This window comes from Heloderma suspectum, chromosome 4 (assembly GCF_057233095.1).
Source record: "Heloderma suspectum isolate Gila_16-S chromosome 4, 16-S_ref, whole genome shotgun sequence".
NCBI classification, from domain to species: domain Eukaryota; kingdom Metazoa; phylum Chordata; class Lepidosauria; order Squamata; family Helodermatidae; genus Heloderma; species Heloderma suspectum.
Window position 1 is genome coordinate 133,037,414 of NC_139461.1, and position 27,672 is coordinate 133,065,085.

The following is a 27,672-nucleotide window of genomic DNA, read 5'->3' on the forward strand; positions in this document are numbered from 1 at the left end:
GTAGCTGAAGAACTGCCAGAAGCAGACAAGGAGGGGGAGGAAAGGGTTAAGGCCTGGACTGGGACTGGCGCCTCGGTCCGGAGGCAGTGCTCCCGGCAGTAGGGAGATGCAAACTCCACTTGCTGAAGCCCCCAAGAAATCTGAGGATTATGCTTGGAGAGCCAGGAAACACCCAGCACGATTGGATATTGGGGAACTTTGGCCAAGTGAAACTGAATCTGCTCAACGTGGGACTGGGCGTGCAGAGTGAGCAGAGCTGTAATCCCAGTCACCACGCCCGAAGAAAGAGGATGCCCATCGATGGTCTCCACTGCCAAGGGGGCAGGAAGAGGCAGGGTAGGAATCTTGTGGAAGAGAGCAAACATTTCATCCATGAAACTGGTTGTAGCCCCAGAGTCCACTAAAGCTAGGGCCTCCACCTCACCCCACTGGGAGGAGCGGAGGTGAACATGCAATAGCAGATGGGAGGGTGGGGGGGTTGCAGAAGGCACCCATCTGGTGGGGAACCAACCCCCACACTGGAGACCCCCAACAGGCTTGGGGGGGCAGCCTACTCAGGCCTGGGGTTGAGGAGGAGGAAGGAGAGGAGGGGGAGGCAGTGAGGCTGCGGGTCTAGCGCGGCAAGGTTTGGTGAAATGTCCCAGCTTTCCACACCGAAAGCATCGGTGCTCCGTACGCCGCCGCTCTAGTTCCTCCGGTGGCAGCGGGGCTCGGGTAGCTCCCAGCTGCATCGGGGTCTCCTCCACCCTCACCGCAGGGGCGGGGGGTGGGGGAGGGGGCAGGAAACAGGGGGAATGGGAGGAGGGAAATCTCGCCCCCCGGCGCCCTGCCGGGTCTGCCGGTGCCCCTCCAGCCAACTATCTATCTGGAGGCAGGTCTGGATGAGGTCCTCCAAAGTAGGCAGGCTAGGCATGCGTGCCAACTCATCCAAGATCTCGTTGTTCAAACCGTCCAAAAACTGAGCCACCAGCGCAGCATCATTCCACTGTAAATCCTGCATCAGCAAGCGAAAAGTTGTCGCGTAGCTGGAAACTGAGTCCTTGCCCTGCCTGAGGCGGCGAATCTCCCTAAAAGTCGTCTGCGTGCGCAGGAGGTCACCGAAAAAACTGGCCATTGCTGTCATGAAACCTTGATAGTCCCCGAGCAGGGGGTCATTAGCGAGAAGAAGTCCCAAAGCCCATCTAGCTGCCACGCCTGAAAGTAGGTTAATGATGAAGCCCACACGAACCTGTTCTGACAGGAAATCCTCAGGTCGTAGGCGCATGCACAGCTCCGATTGGCCCCAGAAAATCTGAAAAAGTCCTTTCTCACCAGAAAACTTCTCTGGCAGAGCCACCGGGCACTTGCGGCAGGGGGGAATCGGAGGTGGTGGGGGTTGAACCGCAGCTTGCAGACTCTGTATGGCAGTTGTCAGTTGAGCCACTTGATCACGAAGAGCCTGGTTCTCTTGCGCGACAGCTTGCACCGCCGGGTCCATGGCAGCCCCCAGAGGCAGTAGGAGCACAGAGAGAGAGAAAAAAAGAGGAACGGGGACCAAGCTGTCAGGAGCACCCTAGCTGCCTCTTGCAGTCCCCACCAATAGCCAACTCAGGACACAGATAACAAGGAATTCTTTCCGAGACTTTATTCCTTTATTACTTTATGACTCTTTCAGAATACTAGTAGCTAGCGCCAAAGCAAGGAACAGCACTGGGGAAAGATAGCTGAGTAGCCTAAGCTCCAGGTAAGGCAGTTGGTCCCCGTTTGAAGGAGAATCACGGGAAGACCCTGAACCTACGGGCTAGGGAGAGATCCTCCCTCTTTCCCTTGGGTCCTCGGGACGCGACTGTTGTTTGCGCGCCAAACGAGCGCTACGCCTCCTTTCCACACCCTCCATCTGTCGTCACTCCCTGCGTCTGCGCTGAGCGTCAAGCAAGCCCCCCTCCAGCGCTCTCTCGCTGCCAGGGTCACTATCTCTTCCAGGAATGCTGGCAGGAGGAATCTCTGCCAGCTGCTGTGCTTGTGAGAGATGAGCGAGCTTCTCTCCCATGAATTGCTGTTCCTCCTCAGAATCAGAACTGCTCTGGGGCTCTATTGGGTCAGTTTCCACCCTGACAGATATCATACGCTTAGGGACTCAAGCAAACCAATTAACTCCCCACACTTCTTGGTTTTCTTTTCCAATAGATGCTCTTTCCTGGAGTCCACTCAGCCCTCATTGGCTGTTACTTGTTTGTTTGTTCCTAAATGTGCATACTTATAGAATTCTGTGTGCCTAAGGCATTCCCAGAGTATGCAGAACTGCTACCGTATTTGTGGGTGGACCCATTTTGTTTCCAAATTGACGACCCGAGTTTGATATATAGATTTAAATCCAGGTAAACACGCACATGATGGGCTGGCAGAAGCTGACTTCCGCTCCAACTCCTTCCCCCTAAAAGGCTTTGCCAAGGGTCAGAGGACCCTGATGAATAGCATAGGCTGTGGTGCAGGGGACAGAGGGAGGGAGAATCCCTGTAAATCAGATAGAGGCAACCACTGTGAACTGCTATGAGAGAGAGAGAGAGAGAGAGAGAAAGAGAGAGAGAGAGAGAGAGAATGATGATGCTCAGACCACCTGTTGCAGGAGCTGCCAAGTTGTGTGGCGAAATAAACTTTTGGGACTGGGCCACTGTTTATTAGCCCCTAATAATACACAAGTTGGCCATCCCTGTCCAACATTAACAGCCCTACACATGTTACAGTTCACAGAATCACTGAAATGCATGCAGAGCTACCGATCAGAACGTTTACACAGCAGTACCCCTTTCTTATTCTCACCGGATTGCAAAGAACTTTGTAGATTAGAATACCCAACAAAAAATTATGTGTTCAAGTGAAGTTTCTAAGGATTAAAAAAACAAAACAAAAAAATCTAGGATCCTGCATCCTATGAGAATTGTTGCCCAATCTTGCTATAACTAGGCATTATAACTTATCTAAGGATTAACTGTGTTGGGACCTTTGTAAAGAAAAGCACATCTTTGTCCTCTGATGCAGTTTGTGGCTTAGTGGTGAGTTGCAGATGCCCTAAATCCTGCAAGATGTGTGTTTATTCTCAACTCCTCTTTGCATGCCACACCAGATAAAGAGCTTTATATAGTAAGCTCTGCTTGCTATGACAGCTAGAGTAAGCTTAACTGCTGTACAATTCAGAATATAATATTTTAAACTCCTATGCATTTTCTCTCACAACCTTCAGCAGTTAGCGCCTCCAGAGCAGACCTGTTCTTTCACTTAAGCACGTCACCTGGGATAGGAAAGGTCACCACAAATCCCATTCAAGGTATAGCTCCCAAATAAACCTTTTTATCACCTGTCACAAGAATTCATCTTGACAGTGTTCAGACTCAGTCTGACTCTCAACTGTCTTTTACTCTGCCAAGAAGCTTACCCTGTTTGTGACATCAAGCATGACATCAGAATGTCAGGTTTTCATTCAATGCAGAGTATCTCCATGCCAAGAGCAGTGGCCAGTAAACCTCTGTAACTAGGTATCCATCAGCCTGACTATCCAGCATGTGTAATATATAATGATCGTATAAACCCATGCCTAAAGACGAGTTTAGTGTACCTAGAAAGCCTACTTCCAGTATTTTTTTTTAAAAAACATGGTTCAATGAAAGGTATAATCTCATTGCTGTGTGTATTAATGAAAAAGGATCAACTAGTGTACAACTCATGTACCAGTTAAGTCCCGAACCGACATCCTGATCTTATCCCATCTGGTTGACCTTTATTTTAACGGTTTGTCCCCTATAATATGAAACTCCATCATAACTCATTTTTCTAGGGAATTTAACCTTAGATTAAACTGTAGCATTTGATGCAACCTCTTCCATGGAACATTTGGCTTAAGGCCCCAACTGAAACAACGCTGATGTGCGTGTAAGTGCATTTGCCCACATGTGTAATTTTTTAAAACCCTGGTCTCTCCCTCTTTCTTGTCTCTGTGTTATCTTATCCACCCAGTCCAAATTTAGGCTTGGGGCAATTCATTGATGTTATTTATCATCAGGGCTCTTTATACCTTGCCATTCTGTGCTGGTGCTTTAAAGCCATCAGAAATGGGATTAGAAAGAGAATCTAGCATCCTGCGACTCTCAGCTTCCATTAAAAACAAGAACAAGTTTCAAGCCCTTATGAAGATAGGCTTGAAAGTCTTGGGATGATGTCTAGTGACTCGGTATGATTTCTTGAGGGCAGGGCTTCACTGCTGTGGATAGTTAACTGTCCCTTCTCCATGACTCCCAAAAGCAGAATTATGTAAATGAAGAAAATATGGAAATGTGCTTAATATGCTTACATTTATACAGTCACAGATTTTGGGTTACTTTGGTGCAAATATATTTTAAAATCTTTTTTATTTTAAAAGCTTTAAGACAAATTAATGCTTTTCAAAATCCATCAAAGAAGAAAAGTTCATCACAAATTCACTTATTGAGAACTAAGTCCCACTGAACACAATAGGGCTTACTTTTGAGTAAGCATGCATAGGATCATGCTCAGTACTACAGCACATATTTTGCATGCAAACGATTCTATATTCAATCCCTGGCATGTTCAGGTAAGACTTCTTCTGTCAGAAACCTGGACAGCCATGGCCAGTCAATGTAAATACCAAGCTAGATGTACTAATGCACTGACTCTTTAAAACAAGGATTTGATTCTGTTGTAGCCTAGAACGTCGGGAAAACCACTAAACCGTTCAGGTATGACCTAAATCATATCCCTGATGAATATACAGTGGAGGTGAGGAATAGATTTCAGGGATTAGACCTGATAGACAGAGTGCCTGAGGAACTATGGACGGAGGTCCGTAACATTGTTCAGGAGGCAGCAACTCAATCCATCCCAAAGAAAAAGAAATGCAAGAAAGCCAAGTGGCTGTCTGATGAGGCTTTACAAGTAGCTCACGAAAGAAGGGAAGCGAAAAGCAAGGGAGAAAGGGGAAGATATACCCAACTGAATGCAGAGTTCCAGAGAATAGCAAGGAGAGACAAGAAGGCCTTCTTAAATGAACAATGCAAAGAAATCGAGGAAAACAACAGAATGGGAAAGACTAGAGATCTCTTCAAGAAAATTGGAGATCTCAAGGGAACCTTTTGTGCAAAGACAGGCATGATAAAGGACAAAGAAGGCAGGGACCTCACAGGAGCAGATGAGATTAAGAAGAGGTGGCAAGAATACACAGAAGAACTATACAGGAAAGATCTGAATGTCCCTGATAGCCATGATAGTGCGGTCACTGAACTTGAGCCGGACATCCTAGAGAGTGAAGTCAAGTCGGCCTTAGGAAGCATTAGTAACAACAAAGCTAGAGGAGATGACAGTATTCCAGCTGAGCTATTTAAAATCCTAAAAGATGATGCTGTTAAAGTGCTGCACTCAATATGCCAACAAATCTGGAACACTCAACAGTGGCCACAAGACTGGAAAAGGTCAGTTTACATTCCAATTCCAAAGAAGGGCAACGCCAAAGAGTGTTCAAACTACCGCACAATTGCGCTCATTTCACATGCCAGCAAGGTGATGCTCAAAATCCTACAAGCTAGGCTTCAGCAGTATGCGAACCGAGAACTCCCGGAAGTACAAGCAGGGTTTCGAAGAGGCAGAGGAACTAGAGATCAAATCGCCAACATTCGCTGCATCATGGAGAAAGCAAGAGAATTCCAGAAAAACCTCTATTTCTGCTTCATTGACTACGCTAAAGCCTTTGATTGTGTGGATCACAACAAACTGTGGCAAATTCTTAAAGTGATGGGAGTACCAGACCACCTTACCTGTCTCCTGAGAAACCTATACGAGGGTCAAGAAGCAACAGTAAGAACCAGACATGGAACAACCGATTGGTTCAAAATTGGGAAAGGAGTACGACAAGGCTGCATATTGTCACCCTGCTTATTTAACTTATATGCAGAGTACATCATGAGAAATGCCGGGTTGGATGAATCAGAGGTCGGAATTAAGATTGCCGGGAGAATTATCAACAACCTCCGATATGCAGACGATACCACCCTAATGGCAGAAAACGAAGAGGATCTAAAGAGCCTCTTGTTGAGGGTGAAAGAGGAGAGTGCAAAAGCTGGTTTGAAACTCAACATTAAAAAAACTAAGATCATGGCATCTGGCCCCATCACTTCCTGGCATATAGAAGGGGAAGAAATGGAAGCAGTGACAGATTTTACTTTCTTGGGCTCCAAGATCACCACAGACGGTGACTGTAGCCATGAAATTAAAAGACGCTTGCTCCTTGGGAGGAAAGCTATGGCCAACCTAGACAGCATAGTAAGAAGCAAAGACATCACCATGCCGACAAAGGTCCGTCTAATCAAAGCTATGGTTTTCCCAGTAGTAATGTATGGCTGTGAGAGCTGGACTATAAGGAAGGCTGAGCGCGGAAGAATTGATGCTTTCGAACTGTGGTGCTGGAGAAGACTCTTACGAGTCCCCTGGACTGCAAGGAGGTCAAATCAGTCAATCCTAAAGGAAATCAACCCTGAGTGCTCATTGGAAGGACAGATAATGAAGCTGAAGCTCCAATATTTTGGCCACCTAATGCGAAGAGAAAACTCTCTGGAAAAGACCCTGATGCTGGGAAAGACTGAAGGCCAAAGGAGAAGGGGACGGCAAAGGATGAGATGGCTAGATAGCATCACGGATGCAATGAATATGAACTTGAGCACGCTCCGGGAGAGAGCGCAGGACAGGAAGGCCTGGCGTGCTATGGTCCATGGGGTCACGAAGAGTCGGACACGACTGAACGACTGAACAACAACAACAATTTAATTTGCTAATTGTTAGTTTTGGCTCTGGATGTGTTTGTCTTGATGCTACTTTTAGTTTGGTTATTGTGCTTTAATGATGGATTCTTGTCATTTTTTATATATTTTTTATATTTTGTAAGCTACTTTGAGCAACTGCTTTTTGAAGGGGAAAAGCAGGGTATACATTTTTGCATAAATAAAAAATAAACAAAAATAGTGTCGTCTTTGGAAACATGCAGTATTTTCATGCTTAAACAAATCTTTAAAATATCTGTAACTCCATGGATCCACTGTGACTATAGTATCTATTTCTCTATACTGAAAACAAATTCCAATGTTCATAGTTTATCCTACCCTTATTAGCTTGTCTCCTAGCTTTAGGGAATCTAACTAAGGGCACAATCCTATGGCTGCTAGGCAGCGGCTAGGCGGTCATAGGATTGGTCGGTTTCCAGGAACCGGCCTCGGAACCCGCGTTCTGAGATTGGGTCTTGGAGAACCGCCTCCCTGCCCCCACCACCTTGTACGTGCTGCAGATTGTCCCCGTGCTTGTAAGAACAGTGTGGAGCAGGGCAAAAGGGGATGGTCCTGAGGGCAGGGAGGGGTGGGGAGTGTGTAAGTGCTGGTACGACACTTCCTATGTGCGTCTGGCCTACCCACACACCCTGTGCTCCAACATCCCATTGTTAGACAGCTGAAATTGGCCATCTAGCTGCGAATGCAGGGCGGCTGGAGCATGGAGGATAGGATCCCCCCACACTCTTCCCACCGTGCATTGGATAGGTGGTCGTTTCTGAGTTCAGAGGTGGCCGCCTCTCCAAATAGAATTGCACCCTAAATATGTAAACGTAACAAAAGAGTGGATCCCAATTTAAACAAGGACTTTCAAGATCTGTCTGTTGTTGTTCTTAGCAGTCTTTACACTAGCTTTTAAAATTAGGGCAATAACCTTCTCTTGGTATTGTGTATATTCTACAGCCCACTAGAAACCTTACTGGGGACATCATTATATTTTTGGTGAGGAATTTTGATTTAAAAAAAAATGTCTAACACAGAGTAGGCACAGCCTACTCTCCTCCAGTAGACATTTTGTGATTGGTGGATACTGTTAGTTTAAAATATAATGGTGCCTCCCTTTCTGATGATGTATCAACTTAATCAATGGTGCTGCCTCTAAGTTGATAGAGCCCAACTAACTATGAACTCCCTCTGTGTATGTAAGTCCATGCGCAAACGTAGATGCATGTACTATGCCCACACACATGCTTACAGGATGGCAAGAGATTTAACCAAGAACAAGGGTCCTCATACTTACGTCAAAATATGCACCTGCATGCTCTAGGATCAACTGGGTGGAGTCTGGCTTGTTTTTGCAGTAAGTCACATACATTTGGAACTTGTCTGCCTGCAAAATAAACACAAATGTAAGTGTCTTCTTACAAAACATTACAACCACTTGAAACTGTATCTTGCTGAGGATCATTTTCTTGTTCTAATCAGCTGGAAGAAGGAAACAATCACACAAAGATTAAAGATAAAAGCAATAAAAAGGGAAGAAAGAAATGGAAAACAATAACCAGGAATGTAGAGTTAACCTAAATTAGGATTCCTGAGATATAATCATACAGATGTGCCACTGATTTCCATAGGAGATGTGTGCTTGTTTAAAAGACCTGGTTAAAGCTGTTAATCATGATCATATCCTGCAACAATATCTTCCAAGGATCAGTCATGAGGTGCCTGAACTTCATTCTCATAGGGCTGCATTTTAGTCCCATGATGTGCCTCAGTTTGATATAGAATGGAAACACAGGGGGCAGTATCCAACCATGTCATTCCATTAGCACAAATAATGTTACGCTAGCGGAAACTAGGTTCTGAACTATGTGGAAGAGAAGAATCCAACTAATTTGCGCAAGCACGGTTGGGCAAGTGGTTGTGCATTATGCTTGTGCAACCTGTTGCACTTAACATATGTGCAACCCACTGTGCAACCAGTTGCATGTAACTCTTGTGCAACCTGTTTCACAACCTGCCCAACTGGTTGCGCAAGCTTAATGGGCAACCACTTGCACAACGGAAAGCTTCAGTGGAGCTCCGCTAGCTCTACTTGAGTGCTAGGATTTGAAATACTGCCTAGGACTTCCATATTCATATTCTGCAAAACGTTAATGATTTTCTGTACCTCACCATTTAGAGTGGGCTCTTTCCTAAGCGGATGAGCCTCTTAAAAACAGAAATCATTTCTCTGAACACAGTTCTATCTTATTTTTCAGAGGAGTGTGGCCTGGCCACAACCGCACAAAGCATTTAAAATTGATAATCTGACAGACAAATAAGCTCTCTTACCCAAGTAACAAAACAGTGGCCAACATCTTCAGGTAGCTGCTCATATTTCTCTAGTTCTTTCAGGAATATACTGTAAAACAACAAGAATTAAGAAAATCATTAACATGCACATACTGACACCTTGCCAGGTTTTCATTAGGATGCCTGCATTTTGTCCAGTGGCCATAAAATTATATATAATTATACCCATATCAAATTATCTGTACAGTCCAGTCTCAGGGCTAAACTGCACATTGTACCTGTCAGGGTGGAAACTGAGCCAACAGAACCCCAGAGCAGTTCTGATTCTGAGGAGGATCAGCAATCTGTGGGAGAGAAGCCAGCTCATCCCTCACAGGCACAGCAGCTGGCAGAGATTCCTCCTGCCGGCATTCCTGAGATAGATAGTGATCCTGGCAGTGAGAAAGTGCGGCAACAGGGCTTGCTAGACGCTCGACGCAGACAGCGACGAGCGATGGAGGGCGCAGAAAGAAGGTGTAGCACCCGTTTGGTGCGCAAGCAACGGCCGCCTCCCGTGGACCCAAGGGAAAGAGGGAGGATCTCTCCCTAGCCCATAAGTTCAGGGTCTTCAAGTGACTCTCCTTCAAACGGGGATCAACTGCCTACACGGAGCATAGGCTACTCTGCCATTCCTTGCTTAGTCGCTGGTGATTAGCATCTGAAAGAGTCATTAAATTGTAAAAGGATTAAAGCCTTGAAAAGAATCCTTTCGTCTGTGTCTTGAGTTGGCTATTGCAGTCTACTGAAAGAGGCTGCTAGGGCGCTCCTGACAGTACCTGCCTATTTATCTATCTATCTATCTATCTATCTATCTATCTATCTATCTATCATCTATCTATCTACCTACCTACCTACCTACCTATCTATCTTTCTTCCTTTCCCCCGCCAAATGGCTCTTATTTGTACATGTGTTGTATGTTGCTGTTTTTACTTCAGTGCAGGTGCAGGGGGGTGACCCATACCGGGAATACAGCACGTGGGGAAAGGAGACCAATCTCTTCCCTCCCAACCAAGATTGGAATCAAAATCCCACCCCCCCGGCAGGGCTTTGACGTGTAGAAAAAAGTTCCCATTGGCACCAGTGAGAACTTATCCTGAGCATTCTCGCCATGTGTTTGTGTGTGTGTGGGAGATTTTTGTCCTGATCACACTAGGGAGTAAAGAGATACGCCTCCACTCCCCACATTTCTCATAAGGATTCCCCCATGCCTGTAATCAAGGTAAAAATGGAGACACAGCTGCATGCTATGCATTAGGCCAAACATGTAGTTTGACCTGCTGTAGTATTTAAATTCCACTGACTGCAATAGGAAAATTAAAAGTGCGCTTAGTGCTCCCCTCACTGATTTCAGTGCAACTTAAATGTACTTCATTTTGGCTGGATTACACAGTCAAAAGACAATAGAGGAAGAAGGTGATCACTTCGGAGCAGCCAAGCCTCATAAAACTCACCTCTCCTCTACAACGAACGTCCAGCAAATTCCAAGGAAGGTAGAACTAGCCACGTGCATTGAAGAAATCTGACTCATTTTATCTCATGTCCAGATCCATTTTGAGCACAACAGTGAATATTAGAAAAACAACACTCTCCTCATCAAATTCAGAACTGATTTGGCCATAATCCTCTGTAGAGCCTGTATGAAGTAGGGAATCAGGATTGTGCCCACATTCAACCCCATGCATGCCTGATGTCCACATGGAGTAGTGGCCTACACACAGAACTGAAGATGTGAAGATCTGATTGCTGCCACTTAAAAATGGGAAGGGGTGGAGCGGGGCCTGTGTGCATCAAGCCCTATGCCTGAATCTCCCCATTTCAAACCCACTCTGAGACCAGGGACAAGTGTGATCCTTATCTCCCACCTCTACCACACAGGTAAAGCCATATATTAAACAGGACTCCTGCAACATAACATCAACTTTCCTTACGAGGCCTTGTTGAAACACATTGCAAGACATGGTGGAGTGTGCGGCAGCTGCACATTAAGGCAAATTTTAGATTTTATGAATATTAATAAAGAGAAAGGTAAAACAGCTTTGTCAAGTCAAACGCCCTAGCACTTCCATACCCCTCTCAGCAAGTAATGTGGGGGCCTTGCTCCAGGAGGCCTAGATACTATTTCATTGGCGTGTGGTGCAGGATTTTGCCCCTATACCCATTGTTCTGTACATCTGTTGAATAAGAAGTTTTACGTAAATGCTGAACTCAGAATGTGTGACTGGGTTCGGATGACCCACCCCGGGGCTCGTCGTGGGTTATTTAATGAGCCACGGCACCTGCAGGGGGCAAATTGAACATGTAGCCCCTGCTCGGGGATTGTTGAATCATGAGAACCCAGCGAGAGTGAGTTATGAGAGGGTTTGCACGACCCAACAACCCCCGAGCAGGGTTTCATGTTCAGAATGGCAGCCACACACAACCCGCACACACCACAGTCACTGTGGGTTAAATAACGCATGGTGGACTGTTGTGTTGTGTGAACAGCCCACTAAGTCAGGGGTGGGGAACCTGTTTCAGTCCGAGGGCCAAATCTAATTTCGGAGAAATTCTTGGGGTCCACATTCCAGTGGTGGGCAGGGCAGCAGGGAGTGGAGCCCAAAATACCAGCATATTTTAGCTGAAAGCTCTTACTCCCAGTAACTGAGCCTTAAGAGAGTCATTCCAACCTTTTAGAACTGATGGTTGAATAAAGGGGGTGAAGGAAGAGGTTGTGGCCATCTGGGGAACCCCAGAGGGATGGATTGGGGCTCCAGGAGGGCCAGATTTAGATCCCAAGCCTGAGGTTCCCCACTCCTGCACTAAGTGGTTTAATACTGGGTTGTATCCAATGGCTGCTTTGTGTTCATGGAAAATGCTTTGAATTACTTAAGGTGCTTCACCTTAAGTAAGTCAACCCACTTTTTGCCAATCCCTGCTACCTTCTGCAGCCCTCTCTATATATCCTATGCTGTTCCAGAGGATGCCCCAACCCTGAAGGTGCAACTTTTCAGGAGGCACAGATGACTGCACTAGGTAGGAGGAAGTAGCAAAAGTGGATGCCCTGCCTTGTGCAAGTGGAAGCACTTTCAGCTAGATTGGATACAACCCATTGTATTCACATGCTACCTAGCAAATTCACCATTAGAAATTACTGCCTCCCCCGCCTGCTCCCGGCAGCTATCATCTCACAGATGAAGAGCGAGGTGTCATATATCTATTTGTGTACTATACAAACCTGCAATAAAACCAAAGCATCCCATTCTCTACGAAGCTGAACAGCCTGGCATTTTACGCTTATATAAACTGTCTAGGCCGGAATAAATCCAAGTCCATTTTTAAAAGCTGCTTAATAGAAAGTGGGCATTTTAAGATACCATCAGAGAAACTTGAAGCCTCACCCACTGTAGCCACGTACTCTACATACATTTATACAAAAGCAAAATAAAGGGATGCATTCCTTTCCAGATGTCAAAAAGCATTAAATCAACCTTTACTGGCCTCAGACATGGGAGATGGTGCCACTCACTTATTATGGAACTCGTAGATCTCCTGCATGTTTCCAAAGATGATATGCTCCTTGTTGACAATACCAGGTGGGATCTCCTCAACACCACTTGTCATTTCCCACAGATACGTCTGGTCAAAAAGGCAAGACAAAAAGGTGAACTTCAAACTTCCTAAACAGTAGCTACCCAAGACCTACTCTAAACCAGAACATACCAATATTTGTGGTGTAATGGCCACTTTGGGATTTTTAAAAATAAATTTATGAAGCTTCTTAGGGTTTTATAAAAACTAAATCCTGATCATAGATGCAACATGGTGGCACACAAAGTCACAATCCAACATCCAGAGACTGCAATTGCTACAACAGAGCATGACTTTTCTCTAGTTGTAACAATGGCCAGGAATTTCGGTTCAAAAGGAATGAGCCAGCTCTCGAATGTGCAATACACATAATAGAAGCATTAATAGGGATCACCTCTTGGACGAAACACAAAAGCCTAAACAAAAGCAGCAGTCAGTTCACAGTGCTTCAAAATGAATAAATACACCGTGGCCACGTCTAGTCAACATAGGAATTTAAAAGAGCAAAACAAGATGCTAATCAAGTCAGCACTGGCAGTTGCCCAATACAATTCTGTTGACTAACAGGCTCGCTTAAGATACAACACAGCACAATTTGGCCCTCCAATGATAAAATATACAATTTAATAGTGAAAAAAATCTACAGGAAACCCATCCCACATCATTAAGTTCTGGGACAAACACTTACATCCATACACTCCCGGAGGTCTCTTACATAAGCCTTTTCTGTCTGAATAAGCTCAGCCATAATGAACCTTTGAAACAACAGAAGAGTAACAAAATTAGCCTGCTAGAGTTATCGCACATCATTCTCCCTCATCAGAATATGCTCGCCTCTCTTGCAGTGAAAATACTGCTGAGTATCTAATAGGAACCATATCTATAGTTCCGGCCCAGTCTATCTTAAGGAGCGCCTCCAACAACACCAGGGATGCCGCATAACGAGATCGGCCTTGGTAGGCCTTCTGTCTGTCCCATCAGCCAGGACAGCTAGGCTGGTGAGGACTAGGGAGAGGGCCTTTTCTGTGGTGGCCCCCACTTTGTGGAATTCCCTCCCTAGTGATCTCCGCCATGACCCCTCTTTGATGAGCTTCCGCCAGGTTTTAAAAACCTGGCTGTTCAGGAGGGCATTTGGGGTGGGTTAGGGTTTTTTAGAGCAGTGTTGTTTTATTATGTTGTTTTGTTCAGTTGATTATGCAAATGTGTTAGTAGTACTGTACGCTGCCTAGAGTGGCTGGGCAGCCGGCCAGATGGGTGGCTAATAAATCTAATAAATAAACAAACAAACAAATATATGGCAAGGAGTTTAAACACAAAATTACTACTTGACTGAAGTTGAATATTCTTGGGATTGTCCAGTATCTTTTTATTTAATTAATTTTATATTCCAGCTTCCCACTAAAAAATAGTGCTCAATACCATCCATGGTGTCAAGGGAAGTGAAAAGTCAAAGTAATTATAACATCAAGAAGTCTAGAGAGCATGGGGAAAGCAGTGTATTAGATCAATAACAGAATGGGTGGGTTCGCACGTCACACTAAGCCACCCTGAGAATAACCATGGTAGCTGGGTGGCTTGTCCATTACTCCTGACAGACAGTTGCTCACTCAGCGGCTTGCCATGGCTTTCTCCCTTAGTCCCTCTCAGTCCTCCAGGCCACTGCCAAAATGTATCCCAGGGGCCTTTGCAGCAGAAATCCTCATTTCCTCATTCCCCATGTCAACAAGCTTTCTGCAGCTGGTCTGCTGGGGTTGCTGGGTCATGATGAAAACTCCCCCCAACCCTGGCATCAGATCACAAAATAATTTTTGGAGCTCTTATGAACATGGAAACGCATTTGTAAATTTTTGTCTCCACTGGTCTCTGTTGCTAGCTGTCAGATGTACGTGAGGATTACAGAGCAGTGAGAGGGGTCACTACATCTATGCAAATTTCAAGGCAAAACAGGGTCTGAGTGGGTAAAGATATGCAAATTTCAAGGCAGACAAGTGAAGCAGATTGCTAAAAGTATGCAAATTTCATGCCAGAGCAGTAAAACAGAGGGGTAATTACACAAATTTTGAGGCGGAGCAGTAACACTGAGGAGAAAATTATGCAAAATTATGCAAAATTCCTAGCAGCAGACATTCACTCCTGCACATTTGCACAGCCCCCCCCCAAATTACGAACATGTTCGAGACACTCTCCAGTGTCCTTTCTTCAAGACTTCTATGATTTTTTTTTAATCCATCCTGAGGCGGAGGGCTCTGAAAAGGGATGAGGGAGAATGGCGGCAGTACTAGCGAGATCGCAAGGAGCAGCCGGGGATTTTGCTGCGAAATCACAAGGAATGGTAGGGGTTTTCACTGCTCTTGCTCTTTTGCTGTTCTATAACCGTCCCCGACAACCCACAATAAAATTGCCCTGCCGGGTTCGGACATTACTACAAGCCACCCTGAGAACAACCTGTCCTAAACAATCCTACTTCAAGCCACAGGTTCTCAGGGTGGCTTGTTTGCAAAAAACAATGCATGACGGAAAACCGTTCCAAGTTTGGATGTCACACTAAGCCACCCTGCAGCCACCCATGCTAACAACCCACTGTGTCTTAGCATGATGTGCAAACCAGGTGAATGAGTTAATTTTAGCTTCTACCTTTTAATAAAGCTAATATTTATTAAATATTAATACTTTCTCTCCTATCCCATTTTATCATTGCTTTATATGGTGAACTGATAAAAATCCAATGCATGAAGAAAAAAAAGTATTTCTCATTAAAAAAAGAAAGAGTGCATTTCTTCTTCTCCAGTTTGTTGGTGATCCTTAGGAAGAGAAAAATAGTTTGTCTTCTTTTTGACAGCCAGTAGATAAGCCAATTTTACAAGGGCTGAGGAGAGATGGCTTGCCTGAGAATCGCCAGTAAAAAAGCAATGTCCCCCAATAGTCAAAATATATAATTTCCCTGAGGAAAGGCATGCAAGTTCAGAATGTATACATCTCAGATTTGGGGTGAGGGAGACAACTAGACATTTATTAGGATTTTTCAGTGCAATACGAATTGTATATATACTATGGCAGTGAGGGATCAAAACCTTACAAAGCACATCTAAAGAAAATAAGGAAAATACGAAAACTCAAAAAGCAGGAAGAGATTTGTTAAGAATAGGACAGTTTTAGGATTTGTAGTTTATCTGTTGTTACATGCCAGATTATTTTTTAAAAAATACTGTGCTTTTGCACCCCTGGATTTCTGTCCTTTTTCTACTGTGCGTCATGGTTGACTGTAGCTCGGGGGGGGGTGCTATATAAGGAACTTGTGCAAAAACAGTAATAAAATTTACCATTTATATAGGTCTACATCTGAATAAAATGTTTTCCAACATTTAACTTAATAAAAAAGCTAGCTTCTTGTTTTTTTGTTTTTTTTTAAACACATATGGCCATTACTGAGAAGCTGAAAAACATAAATGAAAAAAATATCCCACACATGAAGCCAAATGATGCACAAAGATTCCTGGGGGCAGGGGAGAGGGGAATGCATTACTCTTTCCTGCGGGCAGACTTCCTCTTTTCTTCATTAAGCTCGTGAGCAGCATCTCGCAGTTTCACCTCTGACCCAGGAACACTGGCTGGGATTATATCCAGCTGCAGGCTTTTGCTCTGAATTAAGATGGAGGGGGGGGGGAGAAAACAACCGAATTAGCGGCGACAGGGAGACAAGGACAGCTGTCTAGTAAAAAGTTTAAGCAGCCACATTAAGCTCGCCCACTTTTCCACTAGCAGAAAAAGCAGCACTCACCGATTTATTGGAATCCGAAGAGATCCCCAGGGCTTTCTCTAGAGAGGTCCTATATTTTTCCATACGCAGAGAGAAGTCCCTGTATCTCTTGTCCACTGCTGTGACACATTTTTTAATCTCCGCTGCATGGGCATGCCCCTTTTCACAAAAGCCATCCGCTAGCTGTATCAACAGCTTCACCCTCTCTTTGGTTTGCTGTGGGAAACACAAAAGATAGGAAGGTAGCAAGAAGAACAGCAGCCCCTCCATACCTCTAGTTAACAAAGGTCCTTTCAAGCCCTTGAGGAGGTAGAAGAGGGTGCTTCTCTTTGCATGCTAACAGCTTTGTGTTGTTAGAACACAAAAATCAGGAGTGTTATTTGGTTTTCTAACACCAACTTCAGGGAGAGAAAGGGGATTCAGAAATACTCTATTTCCAGCTCTGGGTAGTATGTATGGCAAGGATCTGAAGAGCAACAGTTATCTAGGAAATCTGCTTCACCATCCTCATAATTCAATGTACACTATCACGGATTGTTGATAAACAGCTCAAGGTAAAGAACGGTCAGATGAAATTTCCAGTCCTCATGATGACAGGGGAAAGCCTGATAATATAATCATTCCATCAATCTGTGGTTTTGCAGCAGTGAATGGGAAGGGCTCCTCATGGCCAACATCTCTAAATCCCTCTACAGCTGCATTACTTCTGCATAATTCTCAATCAGTGCCTGCCCTCCTTCTAATCACAAGCCAATGCTTCATGGATCGCTTACCTCTTTTACCCCCATCCTACACGGTCTAACCATCAAGAATTAAAATAAGAAAAAGAATACAAAATAACAGGTACTTGCTTTTTGCTTCTCTTTTTTCATTTTAAATATAAACCTTTTTTCTTTTAAATATAAACAATGCAGTACTAGAGGTAGCGTGATTCTATACAACAGATTAAATTACAACTCTATCCCAGCCGCTACAGTCATAAAAAAAAAAGCACCTGGCCATGTGAAGTGTGCATGCGTGCAACTCTGTTCACGCGAAGGTTTCGCCATGCAATCCCATACATTGGAGCGATGGAACAGAGAAAATAAGTGACTGATTCTCACATGTGACCCAAACTCAACTTGCACCAAAGAAGATGTACCCCCCCACGCACACACTTGTTTACCAAACAATAAGGGGTATCGCTAAACAGCATAAATAGGTGTGTCCAGTATCAGAACTGGCAAAATTTATTTTCTTCTCAAGCACAGTTTTTCCCTTGGACTTTGGATTTCCCAAAACACATAACTGATAAATACCTTGCCCAAGTTGTCTCAATGCCACCATCAAACTGACAAATATTTTCTCTCATTCTTTTCATGATGGCATGGCTTTTCATCCAAACATGTATCCATTTTTGGATACCACATTTAACTTACCCATGACAGAATGGACTCCATATGCATAAAAAGTCTGGACTGCATGCACTGCTTGTGAAATTTTTGCTTCCTCTTACATATTCAGGATGCAGCTTAGTTCAGAAATGCTGAGTTGACTACTGCATATGTAGTTAACCACATTTTCAGGCCACATATGCAGTAGTCAACAACCAGTATTGCTGCCCCCTTGTCTGTCCCTTTAACAAGAAACTGGCACAAGTGCCTGCTTTGCTCATGCAAAGTACAGCAGTAGGATCCCATGCAATGGCAGAGTTCACACATAAAGCTAACGCATGGTATGGGTTGTTGAATTCTGGGTTGCCATGTTGTGCAAACCCAGCTGTGCTAACAAACCATGGTTTGTAAACCACGAACAACACCCAGAAAGAGAACACACATTTTGTTGTTGGGTTGTGAACTTTGGGTTGTCCAAACCATGGGTTGTCCTTACATATGAACTCAGAACCGTGGGTTGTTCATGGCTGTTTGCCAGGCTGCAGAGGCAGCAGGCAAAAGTGGTTAAAAACCCGAGCTGCTCCACATGTCAGTACTACAGCCCTGCAAAGGTATTTGGGATACAGGGAGGGAAACAAACGACCCAAGGATTGAGGAAACAAACCACAGTTTGTTCGACTGTCTGCCTGACAAACCGCGGGTAGGGCAACAAGCCCGAAATAAATCATGTGTTAGCGTTACTCGCAAACCAGGTGAGAGACTTCCCAAATGAGTAGAGCCTAGATATGGGGTGGGAGAAGGATTACACCCAGTTGCCCTGCATCTGAGCCAACCCCATAAACACCCAGATTTTCTTTTTCCTTTAAAATTGGAAATGTGGTGCACTTTTAACAATCTGAAAAAACATACAACACAGAGAAAACTAAGAGCAGGGAGCCTAAGCACCCATTCCAATTACCTTTGCAGTAATCTGGAATTCCTCATGCTCTTTCAACAGCTCTTGAGTATGCTGGATACTGGAGCCAGTGGAAGTGTGTGTGGATAAATAAAATTCTCCATTGTCATGGATCCACTCAAGAGCCTAAGAAGGCAATTCATAAAGAAGAGTTATGCAGCATCTTTCAGTAAAGACAACTTAAGGATTTATTAGCTACAGATTCCTATTTGAAACTCCCATTTGTTCCTGTACTTCAACCTACATTACTGAAGCATCAACATTTTAACTTAAAATCCTAGATAATTTACTGAGGAGAGAATCTCACTGAACACAGTGGGGACTGCTTCCCCGTAAACACACTTAGGACTGTTCTAATGATCATTTTCCAGTACACTGCATAGTTCAAGGGGGATGAGACAACACTAACATTTATAACACACTCAATGTACAGCTAATTCTAGAGGAGAAATACTTAGATGTAAAGGGAAAGGCAGAATATAATGTTCTGAAGATTTATATAGAACGGCCCCAGGCATCAGAAGACTTTTTACAGTGTGACTGAAAAGGTATACCAGGTACCAGAAATTATACACTAGGATATCTACTGACTAAACAGGGCTAAAAAGATTCTTTTTTTTTCTTTTTTTTGAGAGCTGCAATGTTCAAACATGTACTTTTACAGAAATGAACCAGTGGAACTGCACTGAGATCAGCAGCTTTTAGACCAATCTGCCTCAGCAGGCCAATAAAGAATAGCTTATTATCTAGGAGATCAGACAGATGCACAGATCTGCTGAGATTTGTCCCTCATTAAAAAAAGAAATATTGCACAATTTAGAATCAGACTAAATATTGCACAATTTAGAATCAGACTAAAGAGAATAGGGAAGACCCACAGATCAGTTAGATATGAGCTCACTAATATTCCTCATGAATATGCAGTGGAGATGAATAATAGATTTAAGGGACTAGATTTAGTAGATATGGTCCCGGAAGAACTATGGACAGAAGTTTGCAACATTGTTCAGGAGGCAGCAACAAAAAAGTCCCAAAGAAAAAGAAAACCAAGAAGGCAAGATGGTTGTCTGCTGAGACACTGGAAGCAGCCCAAGAAAGAAGGAAAGAAAAAGGCAACAGTGATAGGGGGAGATATGCCCAATTAAACGCAAAATTCCAGAGGTTAGCCAGAAGAGATAAGGAATTATTTTTAAACAAGCAATGCACAGAAGGGGAAGAAGATAATAGAATAGGAAGGACAAGAGACCTCTTCCAGAAAATTAGAAACATTGGAGGTAAATTCCAGGCAAAAATGGGTATGATCAAAAACAAAGATGGCAAGGACCTAGCAGAAGCAGAAGAGATCAAGAAAAGGTGGCAAGAATATTTAGAAGATCTGTATAGGAAGGATAATAATATTGGGGATAGATTTGATGGTGTGGTCAGTGAGCTAGAGCCAGACATCCTGAAGAGTGAGGTTGAATGGGCCTTAAGAAGCATTGCTAATAACAAGGCAGCAGGAGATGACGGTATCCCAGCTGAACTGTTTAAAATCTTGCAAGATGATGCTGTCAAGCTGATGCATGCCATATGCCAGCGAATTTGGAAAACACAAGAATGGCCAACAGATTGGAAAAGATCAACTTATATCCCCATACCAAAAAAGGGAAGCACCATAGAATGTTCAAACTATCAAACAGTGGCACTTATTTCACATGCCAGTAAGGTAATGCTCAAGATCTTGCAAGGTAGACTCCAGCAATTCATGGAACGAGAATTGCCAGATGTACAAGCTGGGTTTAGAAAAGGCAGAGGAACTAGTGACCAAATTGCCAATATCCGCTGGATAATGGAGAAAGCCAGGGAGTTTCAGAAAAACATCTATTTCTGTTTTACTGACTATTCTAAAGCCTTTGACTGTGTGGATCATAACAAATTGTGGCAAGTTCTTGGTGGGATGGGGATACCAAGTCATCTTGTCTGCCTCCTGAGGAATCTGTATAACGACCAAGTAGCAACGGTAAGAACAGACCACGGAACAACGGACTGGTTTAAGATTGGGAAAGGAGTACGGCAGGGTTGTATACTCTCACCCTACCTATTCAACCTGTATGCAGAACACATCATGCGACGTGCTGGGCTTGATGAAACCAAGGCTGGAGTTAAAATTGCTGGAAGAAACATTAACGATCTCCGATATGCAGATGATACCACTTTGATGGCTGAAAGCGAGGAGGAGCTGAGGAACCTCATGATGAAGGTAAAAGAAGAAAGTGCAAAAGCTGGATTGCAGTTAAACCTCAAAAAAACCGAGATTATGGCAACTAGCTTGATTGATAACTGGCAAATAGAGGAAGAAAATGTGGAGGCAGTGACAGACTTTGTCTTTCTAGGTGCAAAGATTACTGCAGATGCTGACTGCAGCCAGGAAATCAGAAGACGTTTACTTCTTGGGAGGAGAGCAATGACAAATCTTGATAAAATAGTGAGGAGCAGAGACATCACACTGACAACAAAGGTCTGCATAGTTAAAGCAATGGTATTCCCCGTAGTAACCTATGGCTGTGAGAGCTGGACCATAAGGAAGGCTGAGCGAAGGAAGATAGATGCTTTTGAACTGTGGTGCTGGAGGAAAATTCTGAGAGTGCCTTGGACTGCAAGAAGATCAAACCAGTCCATACTCCAGGAAATAAAGCCAGACTGCTCACTTGAGGGAAGGATATTAAAGGCAAAACTGAAGTACTTTGGCCACATCATGAGAAGACAGGATACCCTGGAGAAGATGCTGATGCTAGGGAAAGTGGAGGCCAAAAGGAAGAGGGGCTGACCAAGGGCAAGATGGATGGATGATATTCTGGAGGTGACGGACTTGACCTTGGGGGAGCTGGGGGTGGCGACAGCCGAGAGGAAGCTCTGGCGTGGGCTGGTCCATGAAGTCCTGAAGAGTCGGAAGCGACTGACCGAATAAACAACAACAAAAAATTAAAAGAAGATGAAAACACTCCCATTCCCCAATTGTTAATGTCCGGAAAAAGTTTTACCTCCCACCACTTTTTCAAAATGCTTTTTCTTCCATATTTGTGCGTTTTGTTATTTTAGTCTTCTAATGTTTAAGCAAATGTCCTGCTTCTATCGAATTGGAACGAGTTCTTACAGCTGTACTAACACAACCCAACATACACATGCATATTATGTGTTTACACCACACGTTTGATCCAGTTTCAAACTAGTTTAACAGTTTCCAATCAAAGACTCTCCTAACTGTACTGGAGCTAGTGATGTCTACCAAAGAATCCCTGGGACCCTTCCAAAACTATAGTTCTAGGGTTCTTTGCGGGGAAGCTATCAAGCCGTTTTTATTTCATTTATGACATTATTACATTACAGAGAGCCAAAGCTCTCTGGTTAGTTTGCAAAAATTAAACACTAAAAGTACAATATGATAACATAATATAAAACCATTAATTTTAAACAATCAACAATAAAAATCCTAGGACCTGTTAAAAAGCTTTATCATATACTTTCAAATGCCTGGGAGTAAGGAAAGTCTTAACCTTACACCAAAGAGATGTCACTGTTGGTGCCAGGCAGACCTCACTTTTTAAAGTAGTCTACATTATTAGTGTATGTGTACCTTGCAAGGGCAGAGTATTTTCCTCTTTTAATTACACCTTTGTGTTAATACAAACTTAATAACCAGAAAAGGGTACCTAGAAAACTCACTGACTTTCACATTTCGACAAAAAACAGCAGTTACTAGAAAGCTGCAGCCAACACACTGGTTGGTAAATTCCAACACACAGAACCCTCTCCCCATCCGGCTACACCAGGGATGGGACAACTTGTAGCTCTCCAGAGGTGTGGGCTATAACTCCCATCATACCTCACTAGTGGATATATAGGGCTAATGGGAATGGTAGGCCAAAACATCTCGAGGGCCACAAGTTGCCCACTCCTGGGCTACACAATCAGCAGGCTGTCTCTCCCTTGACCCCAATACATATTCTTTCTTGCTCCTCTTGCTCCCTCCCCCCCTTTTCTCTTCTTGTTGTATCTGCCACATTGTTGCCTCTTGCAACTGGGCAGTCCGGCTTCTCCAGGCATAGACGTGTGGTGTGAGAGGCCATTTGATCTCACCCCTACCTGTTCCATCTCCAGTGCCAGCCTTTTGCTCCTCTCCTTTAAGTCTCACTGGCTGCAGTCAACGCAGCCAATCAGGGTGAAGACAGCTGCCCTCAGCTGATTTCAGCTTCAGAGCAGCCCCTAGCCCCAAAGCTCAAACCATGTGTCTGATGGCTGGCACTCCATGGCCAAGCACTGCCTCCTGCCCCTATCAGCATAAGAACTTAAGAAGAGCCCTGCTGGATCAGACCAAGGGTCCATCTAGTCCAGCATTCTGTTCACACAGTGGCCAACCAGCTGTCGACCAGGAACCCGCAAGCAGGGCATGAGTGCAACAGCACCCCCCTGCCCATGTTCCCCAGCAACTGGTGTACATAGGCATACTGCCTCTGGTACTGGAGGTACCACATATCCCTCAAGCTTAGTAGCCACTGACAGCCTTCCCCGCCAGGAATTTGTCCAACCCCCTTTTAAAGCCATCCAAGTTGATGGCCATCACTACATCTTGTGGTAGTGAATTCCATAGTTTAACTGTGAAGAAGTCCTTCCTTTTATCTGTCCTGAATTTCCCACCAATCAGCTTCATGGGATGACCCCGGGTTCGAGTATTATGTGAGAGGGAGAAAAAAGTCTCCCTATCCACATTCTCCACACCATGCATAATGTGCATTGATAGAGACACCTCTATCATGTCTCCCCTTACCCTCCTTTTTTCCCAAGCTAAACAATCCCAGCTGTTGCTCTCTCTCTCTCCTCCCTGACACATACATTGTTTGCAACAAGGATTCATCACCACAAACACAATACAGTATAGGAAATAACAGCCTAGCCCAGTCCCCATACTGGGTTCACTTACCCTTACTTTCTGCCACTTCTACTGTCTTCATTAATTCGCATTACAATTGCAGCTCTTACTTAATGAGGAAGCAAAATGCCATCTTCATTTGAAACTTTTAACTTTTTCCAAGCACTATGTTTCTGAAGAAGCTTTACATCTATTTCCCCCCTTCTGTTAAACTATTCAAGCTTGTCTTCTGTACTTCAGTGACTAGCATTTTACAATTACAACAGGATTAAAAAAAAATACCTTGCCACTCTGTGGCCAAAAAGCCCCATCCGTGTGTCTAGAGCGGGGTAGGCAACCTGGTGGCCTCCAGATGTTTTGGACTACAACTCTTATAATCCCTGACTACTGCGCATGCTGGCTGAGCATTAGAGGAACTGTAGGCCAACTGTAGGAACTGGAGGGCACCAGGTTGCATCCCCCTGGAGTACTTCTGCAGACACATGGAGGTGAAGGGGGTCCACTGGTTTTCCATCCCTGCTGCAGTCCCTTGTGCTGCACAGGATGCTAGGGGGTCCCCCAACCCACAAGAATGGCTTTTCAAAGGATGCAGGGAGCTGCGCTGAAAAGTGCCTAGCCCTTTAGATCCCAGCATGGATTCTCAAGTATCTCCTAGTGGACCACTATTATTCAGCCAACTGTAGTTTAAAAGCAACTTTTTTATACCTGGAAATTTATTAGCAAATTCAACACTTCACGCAATATGACCTTGTAAGCAACATCATGCTGACTGAAACTCCTTGTGGCACAAAAGGAATAAAGGTTAGAGTGTAAATACACACGCATAAACAGATAAATTCAGTGTTAGCACAATGGAGAAGAGGGACAAAAGGGTATTTTTCAGCACAGACTATACAAATCAACAAGATGTGCTCTTGTTCCTTTCTCAGCTGCCTGCTGGGAGGAGAGCTGTAAGCAGATATGTGCATTCCAATTCTACTATATCAGCAAGAAGAGACTGTTTAAAATACAGGCCCTGACCTGTTTGGCACTTCTTTCAAAGACAACGTATTGCTGACATTGGTCAAGGCGTCTTTTTCTCATCGTCCAGTAATGCAAGACACGGTTTTCCCTCTGGAAGAGTTCATTTAGGATATCTGCCGGATCATAAAGAGAACAAATCAACTGACTTGGCTGTGTTAGAAGTGATTTTCTATGAAACCCACGTATCTGACAAGCTGCTAGTGGAACTCAAACGTACACAGGAAAGGCAGATACAGTTCAGCAAAAGTTGTGAACAAGCAGCAACAACAGACTAAAAAACAAATTTCACTACAACTCGTACATTTTTCTAGAAATACAAATCCTGTATAATCCAGCAATGGGGAATATGTGTTTCTCCAGATGTTGTTGGACTGCAACTCCCATCATACACCACCATTGGCTATGCTGGCTAGGGCTGATGGGAGTTGCAGTCCAACAACATCTGGAGGGACACACATTCCCCACCTCTGGTATAATCTGGATGTGGAAAGCTTGAATGCCTTGTGTCTTACATGTATATGCATGGTAAATGGACAACACATGAAATAAACCTTGTACCTACCATCATTTTCTAAACATAGAGTTGAGTCACTCAGGGATGCCACAGTTTGAATTTTCTCTATATCATAGTATGCTCTATTGAGTCTTCTCAGTCACTGAGTACGCCAGAGACCTTAAAGACCAGCAGCACAACCCTCCGAAATACAAACTTCTATATACATATGATACACATACATTAAAGTCTTGTGATTTCAGAACCTTGCCTAATTCTCTGGTTTATTTTCAATATCCTAATTCTGTGTTCTGCCTTATTTATCATTGGCCCTTAAACTTTCTTCATTTACAGTCAGGGCCACTGGCTGTCCTTCCTGAATGGTTAGTGCCCCACTTTTGTCAAACCCCTTGAATTACAGCTGAAAGTCCTGACTTCGCTCCCATCTGGGTATGTTTCCTTTCAACTTCAGTGTGGTGGTGTACAGAGGCCAACTGCCAAAACGGTTATCTTTGTTCCGATATTTCTGGCCCTGACTGTATACACATTATTTATTTATTTAAGGGATTTCTATACCAACCTTCAACTAAAAAAAAAAATCAGGGTGGTTTACAAAAATTGTACACACACACACACAGAACGACAGAGTAGGGAAGCACTTCCTTGTTTAACTGTTCTGATTGTTTTTAGTACTTTTTTATTATGGTGAAGATAAAAACAGTCCCATTAACAGGTAAGAAACCGTGAGCTTTTAAAAGATTGGAGACTTCGGTCACCTAAAAGGTATCAACGTAAGTGCCAAGCAACTGTCCCTGGGGTGAGATTTCCACAGATGGGGCACCACAACTGAAAAGGTCCTCTCCCTGGTCACCCCCAACAGTAGGGTTAGCTGGTGGAGAGCCTCCAAAAAGAATTGCAGTGCCTGAGCAGGCTCATGTAGAAATACACGTTCCATTGGGGATACAGATCTCAAACTATGCAGGGCTTTAAAGTGACAGCACTAGGACCATATCCCTATTCATGCACTCCCTCTCATGCAACTGCCTGGCTGTGCACACTGGCCCTGCCATTGCATCCCCTGGTGTCCCCCTTCCCAGTACCCATATACTGGGGGATTATCCAAAGAGGGAACTATATTCAATGCACGCAGGCTTCCCCAAGATTCAGAACCCTGCACGATCTGAGGTCTAAACTGGGGGGAGAGGGATGTGGAGCAGGCTCCCCTTGTCAGAAGTTTCCCCGAAGTGTGGATAGCATATGCGTGTGTATGTGTGTGGGGGGTGTCACGTGATGCGATGGCAGGGGTGGCCCCCCTTTCCCACTGATGTGAGTGGAAATGAGTGATTAGGTCTCCTGTAGGGCTTAAAAAGGTAAGCACTGCATAGGACACTGGTTTCATTCTTGAATGTTTCCTGCTTTCTGAATGTATAGGTTTTGATTATTTTATGTTTTTTAATGTCTATAGTAAAGCTACATTGCATTTATTTTTTGAAATTTTATTTTTATGACAATGTTTTTTAAAAAAATCTGTATAAATAAAAAGTTAAACACACATGCATGTGTAGATGTATAATTTAAACAAACATGTACCAGAGTAAATGTGCTTAGAATATTTGCTAGGGGTTTTTTCTACAACAACGGAAGGAGACGGAAGGAGAAGCCAATCATGGCTTACCCAGATTTTTCAAGGAGCCGGCTTTGGTCTACGCAGGGCTCTACGAGCAAGTGTATTGCAGTCACTTCACAGAACATACTTCCGGGTGGGGGGTGGGGGTGGAATGAATGTCATCTGACTGGCAGGAGCTCCCTCCCCACCCCCCCACCCCCATCCAGGTTCTCCCCACTTTCTCCTTTGATAAAATCTTGGGAGGTTTCCTCCCCTGTATCCACAGAAATCACTCTCTTTCTCTCTCTCTTCCCCTGCCCCCCTGACAATCATGAAAGGAACACCGTGTTCTTGCTGACCTGCTGCAGTCAATCAAAGCTTCAACATTAAGGCTCTCTAAATGCGTTATTTTGATTCATGGGAACCTCGGGAGCGTGCAGTTTGGGGACAAGCCTCATTGACTACAGTGGGAGTTACTCCCGAGTAGACACATATATGTTTGTGCTGGGAAAGACAGGGAAGGGAGATGGATGGGAAACCAGCCCCCTTTCTAACTCGATGCACAGGATCGGAAAGATCAAAGGTGGAAGTAGTGACTTCCCAATGGCAATAAACCAAACAATGGAGAATCGCAGCTTTGAGGAAGTGCTTTACAGCTTTTAGGGAATTAATACTTTAAAATGTGCTAATTCAATTGGGGGATCTCTGTAAATTCTGATGTGTGCATTCAGGGGCCAAGGCTAACTGATCACGCTGAAGTTACTTCTGAGACACTAACTGGTTTGTGCAGGGACAGGAAACACAAAGGAAACACCCCTTGACCGGGGTCAGGGTGAAAGGTACACCCCTGGGCAGGG

The 27,672-nt window shown here is 44.2% G+C and overlaps 1 protein-coding gene across 3 annotated transcripts in view; it reads right to left on the bottom strand.

Moving 5' to 3' along the window:
* The window catches only part of TRIO (trio Rho guanine nucleotide exchange factor), a 339,772-nt gene that overhangs the window by 116,061 nt on the left and 196,039 nt on the right, over positions 1-27,672 (bottom strand). For all 3 annotated transcript variants that reach the window (XM_084850577.1, XM_084850576.1, XM_084850575.1), the window contains exons 20-27: positions 24,714-24,829; positions 18,791-18,913; positions 16,481-16,675; positions 16,226-16,341; positions 13,391-13,457; positions 12,641-12,750; positions 9,135-9,204; positions 8,101-8,190 (exon numbers count right to left, since the gene is read on the bottom strand). In XM_084850577.1, coding sequence (XP_084706703.1) covers positions 8,101-8,190; positions 9,135-9,204; positions 12,641-12,750; positions 13,391-13,457; positions 16,226-16,341; positions 16,481-16,675; positions 18,791-18,913; positions 24,714-24,829 — 887 coding nt within the window. The remainder of the gene's footprint in view (positions 1-8,100; positions 8,191-9,134; positions 9,205-12,640; positions 12,751-13,390; positions 13,458-16,225; positions 16,342-16,480; positions 16,676-18,790; positions 18,914-24,713; positions 24,830-27,672) is intronic.